General features: G+C 40.4%; 1 protein-coding gene across 2 annotated transcripts in view; it reads left to right on the top strand.

Annotated features, from left to right (window-relative positions):
• LOC136864792 (cyclin-dependent kinase 12) overlaps window positions 1-21,464 on the top strand; it is a 461,166-nt gene that overhangs the window by 70,677 nt on the left and 369,025 nt on the right. For both annotated transcript variants that reach the window (XM_067142182.2, XM_067142183.2), the window contains one exon: window positions 16,948-18,071. In XM_067142182.2, the coding sequence (XP_066998283.2) occupies window positions 16,948-18,071 (1,124 nt within the window). The remainder of the gene's footprint in view (window positions 1-16,947; window positions 18,072-21,464) is intronic.

The raw sequence follows: 21,464 nt of genomic DNA on the forward strand, positions 1-21,464 counted from the left end.
ATCAACAAACCATACAGTTGAAAGGCTTTCATGTGACTAACTAGTACAGTTTTCACAACATCTTTATATTTTTAAATGACACCAGATATCCTGCATACTTGTGCCCTTTAAACTTCAGGTTGAATTATCTTCACTGGACCCAAAAATTGTACCTGCTTGAAAATTACATATTTACATACCAGGTGGTCCACCAGCCCCTAGCGATCCAGTTTTATGCATCCCTTCACATTTACTACAATTCTGAAAGATATCGGCCCCTCTCCCTAAACCGGGGGGCGAGGTGTGTGTTTATGGGGTAGAAGACAGCAGGAATCATGAGCGCCACTATTAATTCATTATGTTTACCTCGAATGAACCCATAAAATGAGTACAGATACACAGAACACGTACTTTAAAACAGGAGGTGGGTGCACAGACTGGGAGCACAGTACTGTATAGGCTGTGGGAAGTGTGCGCCGTAGGTCAAGTTTCGCAGTAGTTCACATGACAAGCGGGCGGGGAGATACGTGATAGTGGACAGTGCTCGAGGTAGGAGGTTCGAATCCCACACAGGAATTGTTTTAACGGCCAGTTGCCTGGGATGTGGTAAGGTTGCATACTTGATAGCTTCCAAGAACTGATTTGTTTATTTGATCCTGTGAAAGACCGTATGCATCATTGCATTGGGTATGGTGCTGGGTTTGATGAGGCTGAGGAGATGATGGTCTGTGGCTAGTTAGCTATGTCGTACATGTTCCAAGCTTCGTAGACCACAGGTAGTCCAAAGTATGCCCCATTGGAATGATAACAACATGCGATGGCAGGTAAGTATGTAGCTGCGCAAACTCCCCTCCTTCGAAGCAATTCACAACACGAAATTTTTTCACTGCCTCGAGATGTATTCCAGCGATGAGTATGTGGATATATTACTTATCTGTGAAGAAGCTAGACAGAATGCATACCAGGCACAACGCCTGTACCAAGAACGCTATCCGGATAGACGAGAAATGACGGGCATGACATTTCGGAGTGTGGAAAGACGCCTGCGGGATACTGCGTGCCTGGGAAGGACACAGCCTGTTCGAGATCATCCCGTGACGTCTGCTGACAATGAAGAGGTCGTGTTTGACGCTATCCGGCGTAACCCTCGTACTAGCACATGGACCATTGCACAGGAAATGAACATCAGCCGAGCGTCTGTTATGCGGATATCGCATACCCACCGGTTTCAACTGTACCATCTGCACTTAACATCAGGAGCTCCACGGTCATGATTTTGATGCCCGGGTGGCGTTTTGTCAATGGATCCTACAGCATGTGGACACTGATCCTGATTTTCTAGGTAGGGTTGGGCAGACCGGTACATTAACTTGTTCCGCAACATTAGGAGCTTGAGGCAGAGTGTTTCGGTGCAGAGTGCCGGGACACGGGACACAGGACTGTAACTGCGTCCTTGAGAGAACTTCGAGAGGCAACATGACATGCTCCGCTTCAACTGGAATGTGCCTGAACCAAACGTGCTGTGTCAAGGCGGCACTAGATAGATTAGTTGGCCGTGGCTGTGTCTGACTGTCGATACCGGCTGTGTGCCGCCCTGTGCTGGAGTGTCAACATTTTTTCATCCAGTTATATCTTTAATTCCAAAGCGATGACCTATATTTTTCTTGGGCTTAAAAGTTTCCTTAAAATCCAAATTAATTTTTAATGTCAATCCCCGAGAAAGTGTTGAGGGAAATTTTCGAGATATTAAAGAAAGTAAATGGAAGTTGAGAGGGAAGGAATTTGAAGTGCAGAGAGCATTACAGCACAAAAGTACAACAATGTTTTCATCCAGTTATATTTCTAATTCCAAAGCGATGACCTATATTTTTCTTGGGCTTAAAAGTTTCCTTAAAGTCCAAATTAATTTTTAACGTCAATCCCCGAGAAAGTGTTGAGGGAAATTTTCGAAATATTAAAGAAGGTAAATGGAAGTTGAGAGGGAAGGAATTAGAAGTGCAAAGAGCATAACAGCACGAAAGTAAAGCGTACGAAAGATGGTAAACTTTGCATAATGTCGCATCGGAGTCCTGTTCAGGACTTTTACTAGAAGAAAACCGGACAGAGTGAAATGCAATTTATGTTCTATTTTGTCTGCAAAGGGACTTTCAACCGGCACAATGACAAGGCATTTCAAACTTAAACATCCCACAGTTTTTATTTTCGTGTTCCGCTTGTATATTGTGAACGTGAATAGAGCACTGATGAATGTTTCTTCAACTGTGCGAGTATACTCTTAATTGATGAAAAGAACATTGTGACATTTGTAAACACCTGTACTGCCAGTGTAACCGTGACAGGTGTATTTCAGAATGAATGAAAACATTCTTATTCTAAAAAGAAAATTTAGACATGATTTTTTGGGTGAGTATTTGATTCAGAGTTCCGACTGCTTTCTCACGTGCCGTGAAGTTTTATCCTGGCACTAATTACTCACAATACAGGCCAATACATTCAACTGGTGAAAATATTCTTGAATTAGTTACTTTTAAACATCTGCACTGCCATTGTAACCGTGTTATATGTATTTTGTATTGACCGGAAAAATCTTAACCTAAAAGCAGCCTTTAAACGCGATTATTGGGCGCGAATTTCAGTGTTCCAACTGTTTGTTCACGTTCCCTGCAGCTTTATGCTGGACCATGGCCATAACTACACACAGGCACACACCACTCAGTACGTTCCGTACAGGCACATTCCCACTTGCGCGGAGCATGCAATGTTACCTTTCGAAGGTCTCTCTACACTGCGCAGTTACAGTCCCGCGTCCCGTGCGCCCGCTGCACAGTTCAGCTAGTAGGTGAAGGGCAGTACATAGTGACGCTTCTGACGGGACAGCGACTCAGTGTCTCCGGCTCGCTTGAGAATGTTTTGGAACAATTGACACTCGGTGTTCTGGAACAGTGGAACATAACTGTGCACCAGCACAGTGTGCCGAAAAAGGGACGTAGTGCCCAACCCTATTTCTAGCAACTTTTATTTACAGATGAAGCATGATTCCACAACAATGGAACCGTTAATTGCCATAATATACATTACTGGAGTGTGGATAATCCCCATTGGGTGCGACAGACAGCTTTTGAGGTACAATGGGGATTGAATGTATGGTGTGGAATCGTGGGTGATCACCTCATTGGTCCCCATTTCTTTGAGGCCTATCTGACCAGCCAGTGCTGTCTGCGGTTTCTCCAGGATGAACTACTACCGTTTTTGGAACATGTGCCACTCCTTTACCGCTACAGGATGTGGTTTCAACATGAGGAGCTCCACCGCATGCGACGGTGGTCGTCCAGAACCATCTCCATGCGACATATCCTGATAAATGGATAGGAAGGGGAGGACCTGTCCCCTGGCCTGCCAGATTGCCCGATCTTATGCCCCTGGATTTTTTTCTGTGGGGCCGTCTAAAACAACTGGTGTATGCACAGGAGCTGGTGAGTCCATGTCACCTTAGACAGCTCATCACCAAGGCATGCCGATCCGTTTTGCCAGAGATGTTACAACGGGCCAGATGGTCCTTACAACATCGCACACAGCTCTGTATCGACCATGGAGGTCATCAGTTCGAGCAGGTGCTGCATCAGACGTGGATAACTGAAATCCTGTCACATGTTTCCTAGCATCTATCAACCCAGCTCTATACCACCGGCACTTTTCAGAGCCAAATAAACAAATTAGTTTGTAAAACGTACCAGTATTAACCCTTACCACTCTTCTGTCGGGTGAGGCCCAACATTACGATATTCCCGTTCCGGTCGCATGTTAGGGGAGACCCGACATGGCATTTTATCGCCCACCGCTCATCTGCCGTCTCTTAGCCGTCAAAATACACGATGATATACTGTACTGCCATCTTTTGGTTCCGCATGGAACTTTGTAGAATCCGGATACTATGTGACAGTCAGTCAAAAATCTATTATTTAGATGGCAGTGTAGCCGTCAGCTGTCCACTCTTGCACACGAAACCACAGTATTTTCACACCTCTGCTCCTAATGAATATATCTAATAGCATTTCACAATGTCTAGAAGTGAACTGACGATGGTTGCTTTGTGTATCGTAACCCAACATGTACCTGATGCTGACGGCTGACACAACTGTAAATCAACAGATCCAGATCTCAAGAAATCGCCGTTTACCAGTGGTTTCAGCCTACAAACTACTGCGAGGTATGAAACCAGAGACTAAATAGAGTTTTTCAGTTGCTTTTTAGCGATAATTTGTACACTGAAATTATTAACAAAACCAATCGGTATGCGATAATGATAATAATAATAATAATAATAATAAAAATGCAAAAAATTTGTCTTAAATTCTACATATTGCTTTTATTTGCTCCAGTATAGCTTGCTGTAAACGTGTATAGCCTAACTACATCATTTAAATGCAAGTGCTATCTTCAAAATTGAGAAAGATGTACAGGTCACATCAGATAAAAATTTACATTTAAAATACGAGTAGCAGAGGCAACACAGAGAACTTTAATTCGAGGGGTAAGGGTTAAGTATACAACCTTGCCATATCCCAGGCAACTGGCTTAAAAATATACTTGCATAGGACTTGAACCTTCTAATCCTCGCGCTAGCCATGTGATTTACTGCGACACTTGACCTACGGCGCCCACTTCCCAGCCTATACTGGCCACAGACCATCATCTCTACATCCTCGTCCAACCCAGCACCATACCCAATGTAACGATATATATGGTCTTTTACAGGGTGAAATAAACAAATCAGTCCTTGGAAGCTATCAAGTATGCAACCTTACCACATCCCAGGCAACTGGCTGTTAAAAAAAAAAAATTATGTGGGATTCTAACCTCCTGTCTCGAGCACTGTCCACTATCACATATCTCCCCGCCCACGTGCCAAGTGAGCTACTGCGACACTTGATCTACGGCGCCCACTTCCCAGCCTATACAGTACCGTGCTCCACTTCCTGTTTTACAGTAGGTGTTCTGTGTATCTGTACTTGTTTTTTGGGTTCATTCGAGGTACCCATATTGGAATTAACAGTGGTGCTTGTGATTCCTCCTGTCTTCTAGCCCATATACACATATCTTATTATATTACCCCCATTTAGGGCGAGGATACCAATAGAAATGGTCCATTATTGGACATTATAAATTTTCCAGCTAACTCATTCCTGGTTGCCAGCGCTTCGCCCCTGTATGCTAAGTTGGGCTCACCAGTTGGTACATAGCACACCCACCAAGACGCATGGCTAGTGCATACCGTGGAGGCCACTGCGTAGGCTACTTGGAGCCACCGGTAGTGCGAATGCACTATGAGAGACTATGTCTCATTACCAAAACTTGATGCCTGCTTGGCCATCAGATGATATAGATGTTGATTTCCATAGGGAACCTGAAATATTTGTCCCGAATCAGTAAATTTATAATACCAATATGAATGGTCCGTTATTGGACATTATCAATTTGCCAGCGCTTCGCCCCTGTGTACAAAGTTGGGCTCATCAATTGGTGAATAGCACACCCACCAAGACGCATGGCTAGTGCATACCGTGGAGGCCACTGCGTAGGCTACTTGGAGCCACCGGCAGTGCCGATGTGCTATGAGAGACTTTGTCTCATTACCAAAAATTGATGCCTGCTTGGGCATCAGATGATATAGATGTTGATTCCCATAGGGAACCTGAAATATTTGTCCCGAATCAATAAATTTATAATACCAATATGAATGGTCCGTTATTGGACATTATCAATTTGCCAGCACTTCGCCCCTGTGTGCTAAGTTGGGCTCATCAATTGGTAAATAGCACACCCACCAAGACGCATGGCTAGTGCATACCGTGGAAGTCACTGCATAGGCTACTTGGAGCCACCGGCAGTGCCGATGCGCTATGAGAGACTTTGTCTCATTACTAAAAATTGATGCCTGCTTGGCCATCAGATGATATAGATGTTGATTCCCATAGGGAACCTGAAATATTTGTCCCGAATCAGTAAATTTATAATACCAATATAATGGTCCGTTATTGGACATTATCAATTTGCCAGCGCTTCGCCCTTGTGTTTTAAGTTGGACTCATCAATTGGTAAATAGCACACCCACCAAGACGCATGGCTTGTGCATACCGTGGAGGCCACTGCGTAGGCTATTTGGAGCCACTGGCAGTGCCAATGCTGTATGAGAGACTTAGTCTCATTACCAAAAATTGATGCCTGTTTGGCCATCAGATGATGTAGATGTTGATTCCCATAGGGAACCTGAAATATTTGTCCCGAGTGAGTAAATTTAAATTAAAATTTTTAAATTTATTTATGCAGTGGCCTCCACGGTATGCACTAGCCATGCATCTTGGTGGGTGTGCTATGTAAAAACTGATGAGCCCAACTTACCACACAGGGGCAAAGCGCTGGCAACCAGGAATGAGTTAGCTGGAAAATTTATGTCCAATAACGGACCATTTATATTGGTGTTATAATTTTATTGATTTGGGACAAATATTTCAGGTTCCCAATGGGAATCAACATTATATCATTAGGGAGAGGAGCCGATCGATGTCTTTCAGAATTGTAGTAAATGTGAAGGGATGCATAAAACTGGATCGCAAGGGGTTGGTGGACGACCCGATATATCTCGTTAAGTATGTCGTGGACTGATAGATACTCTTTGACTTGAAGACTCTCTAACTTTGCCTGTTGTCAGAGCTATTGTACATAACAATCAAATTTGTTCTAAAGTTTTGTTACGTGACCAGTTATGCATGACTTTCACGTTAAATGCTCAACATTTGGTGCTGAAAATCAGAAAGTATTGGATCAAACATGCAATTCTGCAGTACCTACAGTGGATTTAATATCAAGAAAATGTTTAATGGTCAACAAACGAACACGTTACTGCAGCCTCACTAGACAGCAGCTGATACCGGTAGCTAAAACAAATATCTGGATAAGTACACTATTCATTATCCTCAGCAGTAGACAGAATCATCTTCAAGTAAATTCTGATTCTCTTATTTAATTCTCCAGAAATTAAGATCGAAAAACGTTACTTATATCTTGCAAGGTACTTTAGGATTATGCATGCATTGTTTGTGACGTCTTGTTATTGACTAAATTGATCAATTTCCACTGCTTTATTGCGACCAAAGCCTTCCGCTGGCATGGTTTACTAGTATCGTACTTCTCTATGTTGATGTTTCAAACAGTTTTTCACAATGATAGAATCATTGCACTCTTTGAAATGCAAACAATCTACATTATGCGCCAGAGGCGATATTGAACAGGGGTCTCGATTCTGTGAACAGTTCATATCATCAGTCGTTAAGAATCAGTCAGTTTCCCTAATTGACAAGCATGTATTTCTCGGGGGATATCTAGAAGGGGAACCAAAATTATTAGTGGATGGTATTCCATTAACAACCAACAATTATAAGTAAATGAAGCATATTCTCATCTCCGAGTAAGGCAATAAAAATTACATCATCCAGAAATATATGGACTTTCTGGAAAACTTTACCCCAATCCGCATTCCCATTCCTGAATCTCTTATTGAAATCTATGTCATGTGCGCCCGTCGAATACAGGCCCTCCATGTCTTAGGCGAAAGTATTGAGAGTTATGGTCGCCTGCTTACACCTAAGATCCTCCACGCATTTCCTAGCTAGTTGTGTTGTCAGTGGATTATTTATGCTTAGAGACAAAACACATCTGAGGGAGATATGAAATTAGTGCAGTTTTTAAATGACGAGGTTGGGGGAGAACTTGCAGCCCAATGAATTCAAGGGGGTGTTACACAGCCTGATCTGTATACTCCTACTACTGCCACTTTCGACGTCTGTGCTAAATGCACAGCTCATAAGCTCACCAAACTACTCAAAGGGAAACCTTCTCTCCATTGCATTTTCTGTGGAAGTGATGGTCACTGGGCACAGGACTGTAGTCAAGTCACCAATGTCAATGATTGTATTGAAAGGTTAAAGGCAGCATGATGAGAGGATGTCATGAACCAATACTCTTTGATTTTGCCTGTTGTCAGAGCTATTGTGCATAGTAATCAAAATTGTTGTATTAAAAGTTTTGTTACTTGATCATTTACATGTGACCTTAACTTTAAATCCTCCACAAAATATGTACACACATAATAAACTCATTTTCTATTAACAATCCCAGCTTAATCTTTAACGTACTGATAATACTTTCACTAATCCATTCAGTTAGAGAAAGCGCAGCTATTGGTTTCCTAATGTTCCTTGGGTGGGGTAAAAGTAACAGTTTACTGTTGTACAGTGAAATATATACAGCTGTTGAACGAAGGAAAAGGGAACCAGTAAGTATCATTGTGTGGCCTAAATATCGCCTACTGTGCGAGTTGGCTTTGCGGTTAGGGGGCACACAACTGTGAGCTTGCATTCAGGAGATAGTGGGTTTGAACTCCACTGTTGGCAGCACTGAAAATGATTTTCCGTGGTTTCCCGTTTTCACATCAGACAAATGCTGGGGCTGTACCTTAATTAAGGCTATGGCCGGTTCCTTTCCACTCCCATCCCATCATCGCCATAAGACCCATCTGTGTCGGTGCAGTGTAAAACAGATTATTAAAAATATATCTCCTATTGTTGATAGTATTAGTTTTCCATTAAACAAACTGCTCTTTCATGAAATCTACAGTTTCACAGTTTGTACCAAATTCAGGCATTTCTTTGTTCAAATTATCAATTACATTGCAACTGTCAGCAGGTAGAGACCTGTTTGGAGGCAGCTTTACCCAGGGAGTGGCACCCCTGCCTATGTGAGTCCCAGAGTACACTGACCCGGTGTTTAATAACTGGTAAGGGTCCCAGCTCATAGTTACGAGGGAAGACTGTAACAGCATTAATACCAGTACAACACACAAAGGACATGACGGCTCCACACGTTAGTGGCGGTACCCCAACAGCGTCTGTTCCTCATGTTAGGGGCGCCTGAATCACAACTCACCAACATATCTGGCAAGCGTGGTGTTTTATTGCCAAACACCTTCCATAAACTCCTATGACTACAAATTTTCAAAGGAAACTACCCAGGTGATTTTCTGGCCCCGTGGTGTAGGGGGCAACGCGTCCGCCTGTCAACCGGCAGCCCTGGGTTGCTATTCTTGTCAATAAAAATATCAAAGAATTCATACACAAGATGATTTGTGTCTGTCTCAGAGTGATATATATATAATCCTCAAATTGAATAGTAAATTCTCCGTACAAGTCATACCCGTCTATGCTCCAACCAGTACTTCTGACGAAGAGGAAGTGGAACAGCTATATGAAGGTATCACCAGAGTGAAAAATTCAGAAAAGACACAACTCTGTATCATCATTGGAGACTTCAATACCAAGCTCGATAGCTGCAGTCGTTTAAGTGCGGCCAGTATCCAGTAATCGGGAGATAGTGGGTTCGAGCCCCACTGTCAGCAGCCCTGAAGATGGTTTTCCGTGGTTTCCCATTTTCACACCAGGCAAATGCCGGGGCTGTACCTTAATTAAGGCCACGGCCGCTTCCTTCCACTTCGTAGACCTTTCCTATCCCATCGTCGCCATAAGACATATCTGTGTCGGTGCGACGTTAAGCAAAATAGCAAAAAAATAAGAGACTTCAGTGCAAAAGAGGGTCAAAATAAAATCGGAGATCCAGAGAACATTGGTACGTATGGACTAGGTAATCGAAACGAAAGAGATTAAAGATTGCTAGATTATCTCATAGCCAAAATTCTCTATTACATGAATACCTTCTTTAAAAAGCCCATCCAATGAAAATGGACATGGAAGAGCCCCGATGGACAAACCAAGAATGAGATAGATTCTATCCTGACCAACAAGAAAAAATATTGTACAGATGTTACTGTTCTCAAACTATTTGATACAGGAAGTGACCATAGGCTAATTCAAGCAACCTTCACATTTGACCTCAAACTTGAATGGTCCAAAATTACAAGGGGGCACACTTTTCCAAGAGTAGAGGACTTGGAAAAACATCAATCATTTTAACAAACTCTTACCGAAAAACTTAACCCAATAGAAGATTTGAAATACTTGGACGTGAACAAACTCAATGAGAAAATTACAGTCAGTATTCAAAATGCAGCAAAGAAGATCCCATTGAAGAAAACTAATAAGAGGAGCCGACTTTAATTTTATACCATACAGCTCATTATGGACAGGGATACAGGAGAATACAAAACTCTTTACAAGACCATTTGCAAGGAAATAAGAAAAGATCTAAGGAAATTTAAATAATAATATGATCATTCAGATAGTTGAAGAAAATAAAAACGTGAAGATTTTAAAGAAGAGCATGTCTACAGGAAGACCAGAAATTAACAAAATTTAAGGACCAGACTGGAGAAATAGTCACAGATAGACAAAACATTACTGAAGTTATTAGAGATTTCTACTACAAGCTGTATATATCAACCATTAATAAAACCACCCAATGATGAATAAGTAGCATAGTCACAGATAGACAAAACATTACTGAAGTTATTAGAGATTTCTACTACAAGCTGTATATATCAACCATTAATAAAACCACCCAATGATGAATAAGTAGCCCATAATTATAGACATGAAGCAACACCCAAAGTAACCACTGCTGAGATTGAAAATGCACTTGAACAACTAAGGAATAAAAAGTCCCCTGGGGAGGATAAAATAACTAATTAAATGCTGAAGTTCAGTGGAAGAGATCTGCTGGAAGCTGTGAGAATACGCCTCAACAAGTGCATTAACTCTGGAAGAATACCAGAAAATGCTGAAGTGATATTACTCTTCAAGAAAGGTGATAAGGAAAATTTAGAGAACTATTGTCCTGTGAGTTTGTTATCACACCTTTACAAGCTCCTGACTAGAAGTATAACAAACTACCTCACAAGAGAACTGGATTTTTATCAACCTGCCGAGCAAGCAGGATTTCGTAAAGGTTTCTCAACTGTCGAATACATCCAGACTATTTGCCCTCTTCTTGAGAAAACCACTGAGTACAACATTAAGATTGATCTGGTCTTCATTGATTATAAAAATAGGTTTTGACTCAGTGGAGATTTGGGCAGTCATAAAGGCACTTCAAAATGCCGTGATAAACTCAAGGTATATAAAGCTCCTGGAAAACATTTATGATCAAGCAATAATGGATGGTAGGCAGAGTGGATGAAGACTTCATCACCAATAAAATCCCAGTTGGCAAAGGAGTTCACCAAGATGATACAATCTCCCCTAAGCTGTTTACCATTGCCTTGGAAGATGTATTCAAAGCTCTTCATTGGGATAATAAAGGAATAAAAATCAACGGGTTATATTTGAACCACCTGCGTTTTGCCAATAACATTGTGTTCATAAGTGTAAATCTAGAAGAAATAGAAAACATGATGCAAAAATTAAAAATTGCCTCGTCTAAAATTGGTTTGGAAATGAACATTGGTAAAACAAAAATACTAAGCCCAGGCAGTCAACCACTTAAAATGGGAAACAAATTTATAGAAGCTGTTGATGAGTACATCTATCTTGGGCACAAGATAAAACTTGGAAACGACAACCAACGTGCAGAAATTTCTTGCAGAATAGGTATGAGTTGGATAGCATTCTGAAAACTAAGATTCATCCTGACCAACAAGGATGTTACAATTAACCTGAAGACCAAGGTTTATAATATGTGCATGCTGCCAGTTACTACTTTTGGTCTGGAAATGATGACTGACTAAGGCAAGTGCTCGCAAGCTTCAGCGAACACAACTAGCTATGGAGCGACAGATGCTTAGGGATAAGATCCATTCAGAGGACATCAGGAGAAGAAGGAATGTAACAGACGTCCTGGAGAGAGTAGCAAGACTAAAATGGCAATGGGTAGGACAGATAGCTCGACAAGACTACAACAGGTGGACCTCTTAGCATGGTTCACTGGAGACCATGGGAGCACAAGAAAAGCATTGGAAGACCCCAGAAGAGATGGCTCGATGATATACAGCTGTTGGCTGGAACATGCTGGTTCCAAGTGGCTCAAGACCGAAGATGATGGAAGCATATGGAAGTGGCCTACATCCAGCAGTGGATTGAAATAGGCTAGAAAAGAAGATAAGATTGCAACTGTCAACAGCCATTTCCTTCCTGCGTCTTACAGACTCATCAAGTATATTTATATTTATGTAAATGCTTAATTATAATTACACTATATTCAAGGTTGCTTTCGATAACTATAGGAGCTAGAAGCTCTGCAGTTATGAATAACAAATAAACTGTACCATCATAAACTTGCAGTGTCCATCTTTTTTTTCCAGCCAGACTTGTGTGGTAATGAGAAATGTCATCATCAGTACTACTAGAAATCAGCTCATTTCTAATAAATTCTTGGTTATACTTCAGGCTCACTGCAATTGCCAGATTGAGTTATTCCTCCTCATTTGATAATGTTCTTGGTACACTTTTTATGGCACTCAAATACTTCGGCACAGTTTAAAAAACACAACGATTTGCACCTTTTTTCAGCTTTGTAATTTTATGAAGGAATTATTTTCATTCACCATTATCAGTGCACATGTCAGCTCTAATAATATCACTTTCTGGAAAAATGTTTGATACAAACAATCAGGTTTTTTAGGCTTCTGAAATTTCCTTATTCCCCAAGCCTTCACTTTTTCATCATTGGGAAGAGCAAACATGTCTCCTCTCCAGGGATAAAGTTGGATTTGCACCCTTTCACGCTGTGATGATAAGACATCATGCATTGCAGTTTAAGTCACAAAATTTCAAGACTTATCTGAAACAGTAACACTTGGGAATTATTAGCATATTACACAATTAAACGTAGACAAGTAATAATAGGTATCCGATCAGAAGACACAAACATGTATCCCATTTGACATACCTGTCAAGCTCAAAATCTTGCATACGGTGCTCAAATGTTTATTCCTGCACTCCAATGATAATGAAATTTAACTACAACATAAGATAACACAGGCATAGCTTTATAAACAAATAATGTTGCACATATGAAGGTAACTTCTTTCTAAAAAAAAATTACTTGTAGAATGTAATTGAAATTATGCTTAAATATAAAAATATACGATCTTACGGCAGGAGATGTAAACTTAACAACTAGATTCTGTGCCATATTGCCGACTAAGCTTAGGACCAAGATGGTCACATGTTAATCTCGCAGCAAGGCCTGTCTTTCTTGTTGGCCTCGTATTATACACTGGAACTTTTCCTCATCATTAATCTAGCAAAACTGTCTCCAGAAACCTATCCAATTTCTAACATTAACCATCGAATTCCTTCAGTGCTAATTTAGTAGCCTTGAGTTTCTTTCAGGTGTGGATGAGGAGAAATTTGCTTCACTGCTGATTTTGGACATGATATTCTCTGAATCAGTAAGTACACTGTTATACCTGGTCTTGGCTGCTATCTTTTCCTCTCTGTAGGCCTCGGCTGGTTTGTATTCTTTTTGCATACCTGTTCATTGAAGTCCTCAGCTGCGAACCATAGGTTCCACATGCTTTCTTCGATCATGAAAAGATTTGTCAACAGATACCTTGAATGCTTTACTAACATAGTCTTTTCACAAGTAGACCATCTTCCAATTTCTGCTTGAATTTATTTATTGATCACGTAAAGAAACGTTGCACTAAAATTCAGCCCTGCTTCAATTTGTCCATGTTAGTCACAAAATAGGACTTAGTGTTTACAGTGGACTATGTCTTCTGGTATGGGCTAGAGCAATTTTGTTACTTTCATTGATTTGTCTCTGTCTTATCCTTGACTTGACTGAGGTATGAGCGATCCTAGTAATGCCATTCCTTACGCAGCCAGTCCCTGCTATGAATGGTGTGAAACTGTTGCTTATAGGGTCGGTTGGTGCATGCATTTCAGTGGGCTTGGCAGACTGATATGTAATAGCAACTTCTGGCTCGGTGAGGAAAGCAACGGGAAACGACCTCACTCCTCATTTCCCTAGTACGCCTCTTCAGTGATGCCTAGGCCATCTATGGCAGCTAATGGCAGAACTGTTGAGGATCCAACCAGCCTTCGGGCTGATGACTAAACATACACAGAGTCACAAAATCTTTGAAATTCTTATGTAGAGTGGAATAATGGATCAATCAACGATCTAGATTCAAACATTTATTTGAAATGGGAAGACTTGCTGAGTTTGGATTACAAAGGTGAACAAAGCAACATCAACAAAAAGAACGCATTCTCGCAGAGATAATAAAGGACAGTCACATCAGTCTGAAGAGGCCAAAGAAATTAAATCATTAACAGACGGGCTTGGTAGCTCAGACGGTAGAGCACTGGCCTTCTGACTCCAAGTTGGTAGGTTCGAACCTGGCTCAGTGGGGTGGTATTTGAAGGTGCTCGAGTATGCCAGCTTCTTGTCAGTAGATTTACAGTCAACGTAAAATAACTCTTGCAGGACAAAGTTCCAGCATCTCAGCTTCTCAAAAGTAATTAGTGGGACTTAAAACCAATATTATTATTATTATTATTATTATTATTATTATTATTATTATTATTATTATTATTATTATTATTATTATTATTATTATTATTATTATTATTGTTATTACTAAAGGAACTTTGATTGCATAGTGACTGTTGTTTCTTATTAATAAGCTAAAACACAGAAAACAATTATATTAACAGCAACTCTATTAGTGGGGAATTTGTCCCTGCGTGTTTTACAAATTTTGCCAATCTGAAGTAGGATATTTGACAAATGCACTCGTATATCATCCTCCATGTTGCAGGATGTCAGTTTCTGCCTTCTTTTTGATTTTATATTTGTTGAAGCAGTGAGTTGTAACTTGGCTTCATGTTTCCTGCCAATGCTATGGACTCCTTGAGAGAACATCAGTCACAATTGGAGCACCATATGTACAAATTCCAATATGGTTACTCCTAGATATTTCAAGGGACATGAAATTGGAGTTAATAGTTGCAGAAATATCCTTACTGGTGGAAATTATTTTAACTTCCTTGAGGCACAAAAATCTGTTGGAAATATCATCTTCAAACCTAACAAATCCTATTGAGTAACATTTCCCAATTGTGTCCATTGTTTTGTAGACTTGAAGAACTTGCAAAGATTTGAAAGATTTGTTCGATCAGAAATGTTTTCTATATCTTTTGACATCTAAACAGTATGCTTACATGCTTATCATTTGAGAGTAGTATCTGGTCAATTTCATTGATTGCCTCATTACCAGACATTGCTTGCACCATCTCTTTACATACAGGCTTGATTGACTTTTCTCCAAAGTTGTGGGCTTTCATGTCCTTGGCATTATGCTCTGAAGCAGCAAAGCTAGCTACCAGAGCCCTTTCTGAAACCTTGACTTTTCTTTATGATACTTCTAAGAATCATCTTGAAGTAATCAACATTCTTCCTTGCCAGATGAGAGTGTTTACTTGTAGAACGGCATTATAATTTGCTTGGTACCATCACCTCATTCATTTTCTGCTCACAAATGAGACATTCGCAGAGCCTGTTTTCTTCTGGTTTGTACCAAGTGAAACTGACAGATAAGATTCAAGGTACAGCCTATGTAAATTTTTGAGCACTTAGTTAGCTTTGGTCAATATTAAGTCTTCATCAACCACTAATTGATAAGGATCATTTAGCGATGTAAACAGGCTGTCATTGTGTGGTCCATAGTCGCCTGAGAATTGTCTTTTCTTAACAATGAATTTATCCATTTTGACTAAACTTCAATCTTAATTGTAAGCAAGGAATACTCCAATAAAATTATTAAAAGTTTGTTTCACATTCTTCTGCAAACAATGGACTGAACTGACTCCAGACAGCCTAGCATCACCTCCACTGATAAATAATACTTGTGAATTAGAAGCGTTGAGATATCTTAGAAGAAATATTTGTTGTCATTTGGCAAAAAGTATGGAAATTTTGACATTTCTCTTGTTTTATTTTCCCTTGTTATATGTTGGCCTTCTCATTAAAAAGAGAAATAAAAAGGTATTCACAGTCACAGCACCGCTAGTCTATCTTTGTCACATCGTAGGGTGCCGTGGCACCACGGTTGAGAACCCCTCATCTAATGGGTAGCTGCAACATTATTGTAAATTCATGTGATTCACTTCCTGTGGAGAATTTAAGGAATACTTCCAATGTATTATTGCCTATTGCAGCAGAAATAAGAGATATTCCTAATGAAAGTGAAGAATATGAGGGGGAAATTTTTAATGAGATGGCTGCCTTATTTAAGGAAATCCCTGGCTTTGAAGACTGTGATAAGGATAACACAAGGGCATGACTGGGGAGTGATATTGGTGCCATAGGGTTCTGTGTTTTGAATGACCTAAAATTGTGAAGATTTCCATGACTGTCGATTCTGTTTTTCAATAAGTGCAGACATTAAACACTTGCCTCTCCAGGATGTGCAAATACATTTTCTGCCCTATGGAACTAATATGAACACTTGTGAATAAACTGTATTTTGTAGACACCATCAGCCAAATGACAGAACAAATAATGGGCCTTTCATTTTCATTTCTTACACAATAAACATTCTACAGTTCAAATTGTGCTGTAATACCTTTATTAGTTTTGCAGTTAAGAAATGTTGGATTCTGTAGTGAGTGGGACACAATGTATGTAAATGCAAAAGGCGGTTATGGGATTAGTACCATATTTTCAAAATAGACTTTTTAAATAAATATATTTGTGCTTCAATAATTTTTTTTGTAATGTACTGATTTACAAGAAATAACCTAAATTTTGATATTTTCTTATTCTGGCACATGTTTTTTTTTTTTTAATTTTTTTTTTTTTAAAGGCTGCAGGCACTATTACTGCCCATGATGAACACCTGTGGTGCCAAAGTTCACATTTTTTATGCCACATCACTTGATGCACCTCCAAATTAAGTTAAGATCTTTGGAATTTTTTTAGTTCTAGTAATTGTTTGTATGCTTTTCTTTGAAGGATGAGACGCCTCCCAAGCCACTCCGTATCACGATCACGTAGTCGCAGCTTGCAGAGGTGGCGAAGGTCATCTAGATCTCCTTCCCGATCCTCTCGTGGGTATGGGCGCAGACGTAGTCGTTCGCCAAGTTATTTTGGAGGCTATGGGCTTAGTCGACGATCTCGTTCCCGTAGTTGGAGCAGGCAACATAGGAGGATATGGTCTCGGAGTCCAAAGCTTCGGCCTCGATCTCGAAGTTTCTCTCCACGCCGCCGATCCATTACTCCGAGATCGATGCGTTCCCGTAGCCCTCTCTCGCCTCCAAGGAAAGTTTCAAGGCAGCATCGATCCAGGAGTCCACATAGTCCAAAGATACTTCCACCATCGGCTTCAAAAGATCTTCGCGTTGCCAATATGAGTCAGACTAGTCTCTTCGCTGAACTGGTGAAGGATAAGAACACTCGTGAGCTAGCTATGAAACGATTAGCTGCCATAAAAGAGAAATCCGCAAATAGGGATGAAGCAGTTGAAATAATTACATTGGATAAAGATGAACCATATTCTGAAGCTTCTAATCCTTCGTCTGTTGGAATGTCTGTGATGGATATAAATAATATACCTGTGCCAGGTGATCACAGATTGCAAGACAAGGGTTCTGTTCCTAACTCATTGGAGAAAATTTCAGCTTCAGCTCCCAGTGTTAATGGTAGTCAGCTAGTTTTGCAGAGCCATATATCTACAGGTATTGAAATGCACCAGGTTGCACCAACTACATTTCTCAATGTTGTAGGAATGATGGAAACTCTGCAGAATGAAGTGCAAAGTAGTTTCACTCAGTGTAAGGAAGAGGTTGGTGTGCAGAAAGCTGCACGAAATCTAAATGTAGACAATGTGAGTGATTCATGTAGGACGAAACAGGCAGATGACACTGATGTGGACAGTAGTGTTGGAAACAACAGGGTAATTCCTCCAGTCAAGGACAGTAAATGTGCATCAAAGCATCCCAATCTTACAAAACTCCCTATGCCACCATTGGTTGATCAGAGTGATCTTGAGACAATTGATTCACCTCCCAGCAAATCACCTAGTCCTGAACCAGTGAAAGCAAAAGCACCTGGCATAAAAGATCTACCTATGCCACCAGGTAAGGAAAATAAAATTTATTTGGTAGCATGAAAATTGTCATCTTTACAGTAAAGGGGAAAAGTCCATGCCAAGCATATTAATTAATTGAAAGATAAAAAGAATAACTGTGGTCAAAGTAGTTCAATGAATTCAGTTTGGGCTTCCCATTAGAGTATCCTTATCAGATTTTCAGCTTGTCTTTAATATATTTTCATAGTGTTAGTGAAGGTTTAATTGCTGTTGTTATACTGTGGTTTTGTGAAATGTGATCACTGGTGCTAGGTTGATGGTAAACTTGCCGAGGAGAGCCAGTGTAACAAATTGTGGTATGTAGTATGGTGGCATGCCAGTTGTCATCTTTACAATAAAGGGAAAAATTTCATGCCAAGCATATTAATAAATAGAAAGATAAAAAGAATAACAGTGGTCAGTGTATTTCAATGAATTCAGTATGGGCTTCCCATTAGAGTATCCTTATCAGAGTAATTGACTTTGGGTGTGAGTGGCAATTAAGGAATATGAGGAAAGAAATAGGGAGTTGAAGGGAGAAAATTAGGCTTTTAATGGAGGGCAGGAATGAAGGTAGGTCTGTCTGTCTTTTTTTTTAAATTTGCTGTATGTCACACAGGCACCGAGCTTATGGCGACGGTAGGATAGGAAAACACTGGGAGTGGGAAAGAAGCAACCATGTCCTTAATTAATATATAGCCCCCAGCATTTGCCTGGTGTGAAAATGGGAAAACATGGAAAACCATTTTTAGGGCTGCCGACAGTAGGGCTCGAACCCACTATCTCCCAAATGCAAACTCTGAGCTGCGCGACCCTAACCGCATGGCCAACTCGCTCAGTGAAGGTAGGTCTCCGTCAGTCAATATACAGGATACGGTAGGCAGACGAGGGAGGGGCAGGAAGAGGAGAAGTTATGGAAGACTGATGGACTAAGGAAAAGTTGGTAATTTTTCACGTTGGTACCAACAACGTAAGGCAAGCAGGAATAGAAACTAACATAGTTGGGAATGTGTATGGGATATGGTTATAACAGGGCAGGGAAGTTTAAGGAAGCAGAGATTATCATCAGTGGGATACTGAGTATAGGGTTCTCAAATGAGACTCTGGAGTGGGTATGTGGAAAATTGGGAGAGAGATTTGTAGATCCTAATAGCTGGGTATGAGACAGGAATCTACACTCAGGTCGCTTTCATTTGAACCACAATGATACATATAATTTAGGGGGTTTGTTTACAAGTGTTACACGGAGGTACATTTAGGGAAATGGGCTGGCCTAGCAAGCGGTGAGAGTATAGCAGAGGGGGAAGCTCAGTAAGGAGGACAGATTTGTTGATGTTATACTGGAGAAGTATTGTAAAGAAAGGAATAGAATTAAGTAATTTAATAGATAGTCTATACTGTATTTTCTGGCATAATTAACACATTTTTTTGACTAGAATTGCAGGGAAAAGTGTTTGGATGTGTAAATTATTCACGGAATTCAGATATACAAAAAAATTATTTACAGTTTATTTACATTTAAAAGATGCATCAAATATGCTATACAGAAGATTGGTTTACTGTAAAATTACGGCATACAGTAAGATTTTTCTGAGCAGTAGGCCTCGCAACAGCCAAGCAGAACATGTGGGTTTGAACTGCGGACACTGGATAATATTCTTTCCGTTGTGAGTTGATAATACAACCTCAAGCAAAATAAATATGAATTAACGAAAGTACCAATGGAGTAATAATGACATATTAGCAAAAAGGAAAACAATAGTCTTAACTTTTAGTCAATCACTACTGATCTGCATTTAGGGCAGTCGCTCAGGTGGCAGATTCCCTATCTGTTGTTTTCCAAGCTTTTTCTTAAATGATTGCAAAAAGTTGGAAATTTATTGAACATCTCCCTTAGTAAGTTATTCCAAACCATTACTCCCCTTCCTATAAACGAATATTTGCCAATTTGTCCTCTTGAATTCCAACTTTCTTCCTATTGTGATCTTTCCTACTTTTAAATACATGGAGCAAACTTCCATTAGATTTGGAGCAAACTTATTCGTCTACTAATGTCATTCCACGCCATCTTTCCACTAACAGCTTGGAACATACCACTTACAAGGGAGACGTTTGACCTCGAACGCTCAGAACTGCACAAAACCATGCTTAGAACAACAAGCAATTATAAACAAAACAGTGGTGTGCTTCATTTCCATGCAAAACTCCGCACTTGTCTGCTAGCGCCACTAGACTGTGGCATAGTGTAGCTGCACTAACCAGTGCTCCAGTTGCGTGAATGGTATAGCTGCAGTACGTATTTGTCTTTTGGAGTGTTTGCATGCGAGTTACTGTGTAAATTGTGCACAGTGCAGTGATATCATGAAGAGAATTACCATATTTCCCAGCTTAATCGTCGCATCCTTTATTTTCAATACAAAAATCGGACTTTAAACATTTAATCGCATAATCGTCGCACGTCCAAATTTTGTTCACCAATCTGGTTAAAAGGTAAATGGAACTGCAATGTAAGTTGCACATGAATGCGCAATTTAAATACGTGTATGGTTTATGGGCAATTTGGCAACACAGTCACATTTGCGAGATGTTGCACAACATACAAATAAATAATACCGGTATATGTACAACGCATGGCTTACCGGTAGGCTATCGGCAGTTTGAACACGTGGTCGCGAGACAGTGTACAATTTATTCACCACCTACATATTATGAGTTCTCATTTGAAATACGTAAGGCTGTAAGTTATCGCTTATCGGCAACGCGCCAGGAAATACCGGTACCAACACACACTTGTCTTCTAGTAGAGAAGAGGTCTGATAGAATTCTGCGTTATTACAATCACCCGCCACCCCGGTACAACAGTCGCGAAGGACCTTGGCCTAGTAAGCGACCGCTGCTCAGCCCGAAGGCCTGCAGGTTACGAGGTGTCGTGTGGTCAGCACGACGAATCCTCACAGCCGTTATTCTTGGCTCTCTAGACCGGGGCCGCCATCTCACCGTCAATTGTAATCACATAGGTTGAGTGGACCTCGAACCAGCCCTAAGATACAGGTAAAATTCCCTGAGCCGGCCGTGAATTGAACCCGGGGCCTCCATGTAAGAGTCAGGCACACTACCCCTACACCATGGGGCCGGCCCTGCGTTATTGCGCACGAAGTGAAATCCAAGACGATAACATAGATTTTCATGGATTTATTCAGCTCACGGTCAACCGAATTTTTTACGATGTCTCAGTTGTTATCGCTAGACTGTTATCTTACTACTACGTCATAAGTGTCCAGGCATGGGATGAAAACTTTTACCCAGTCAAGATAATTATTATCCAACGGTATTAAAGTTTTATTTTATAAACTCATCAGTAATGTAATGTAAAATCATCAATAACTGGGAAGAAATATTAACC

Source organism: Anabrus simplex, chromosome 2 (genome assembly GCF_040414725.1).
Source record: "Anabrus simplex isolate iqAnaSimp1 chromosome 2, ASM4041472v1, whole genome shotgun sequence".
Classification (NCBI taxonomy): domain Eukaryota; kingdom Metazoa; phylum Arthropoda; class Insecta; order Orthoptera; family Tettigoniidae; genus Anabrus; species Anabrus simplex.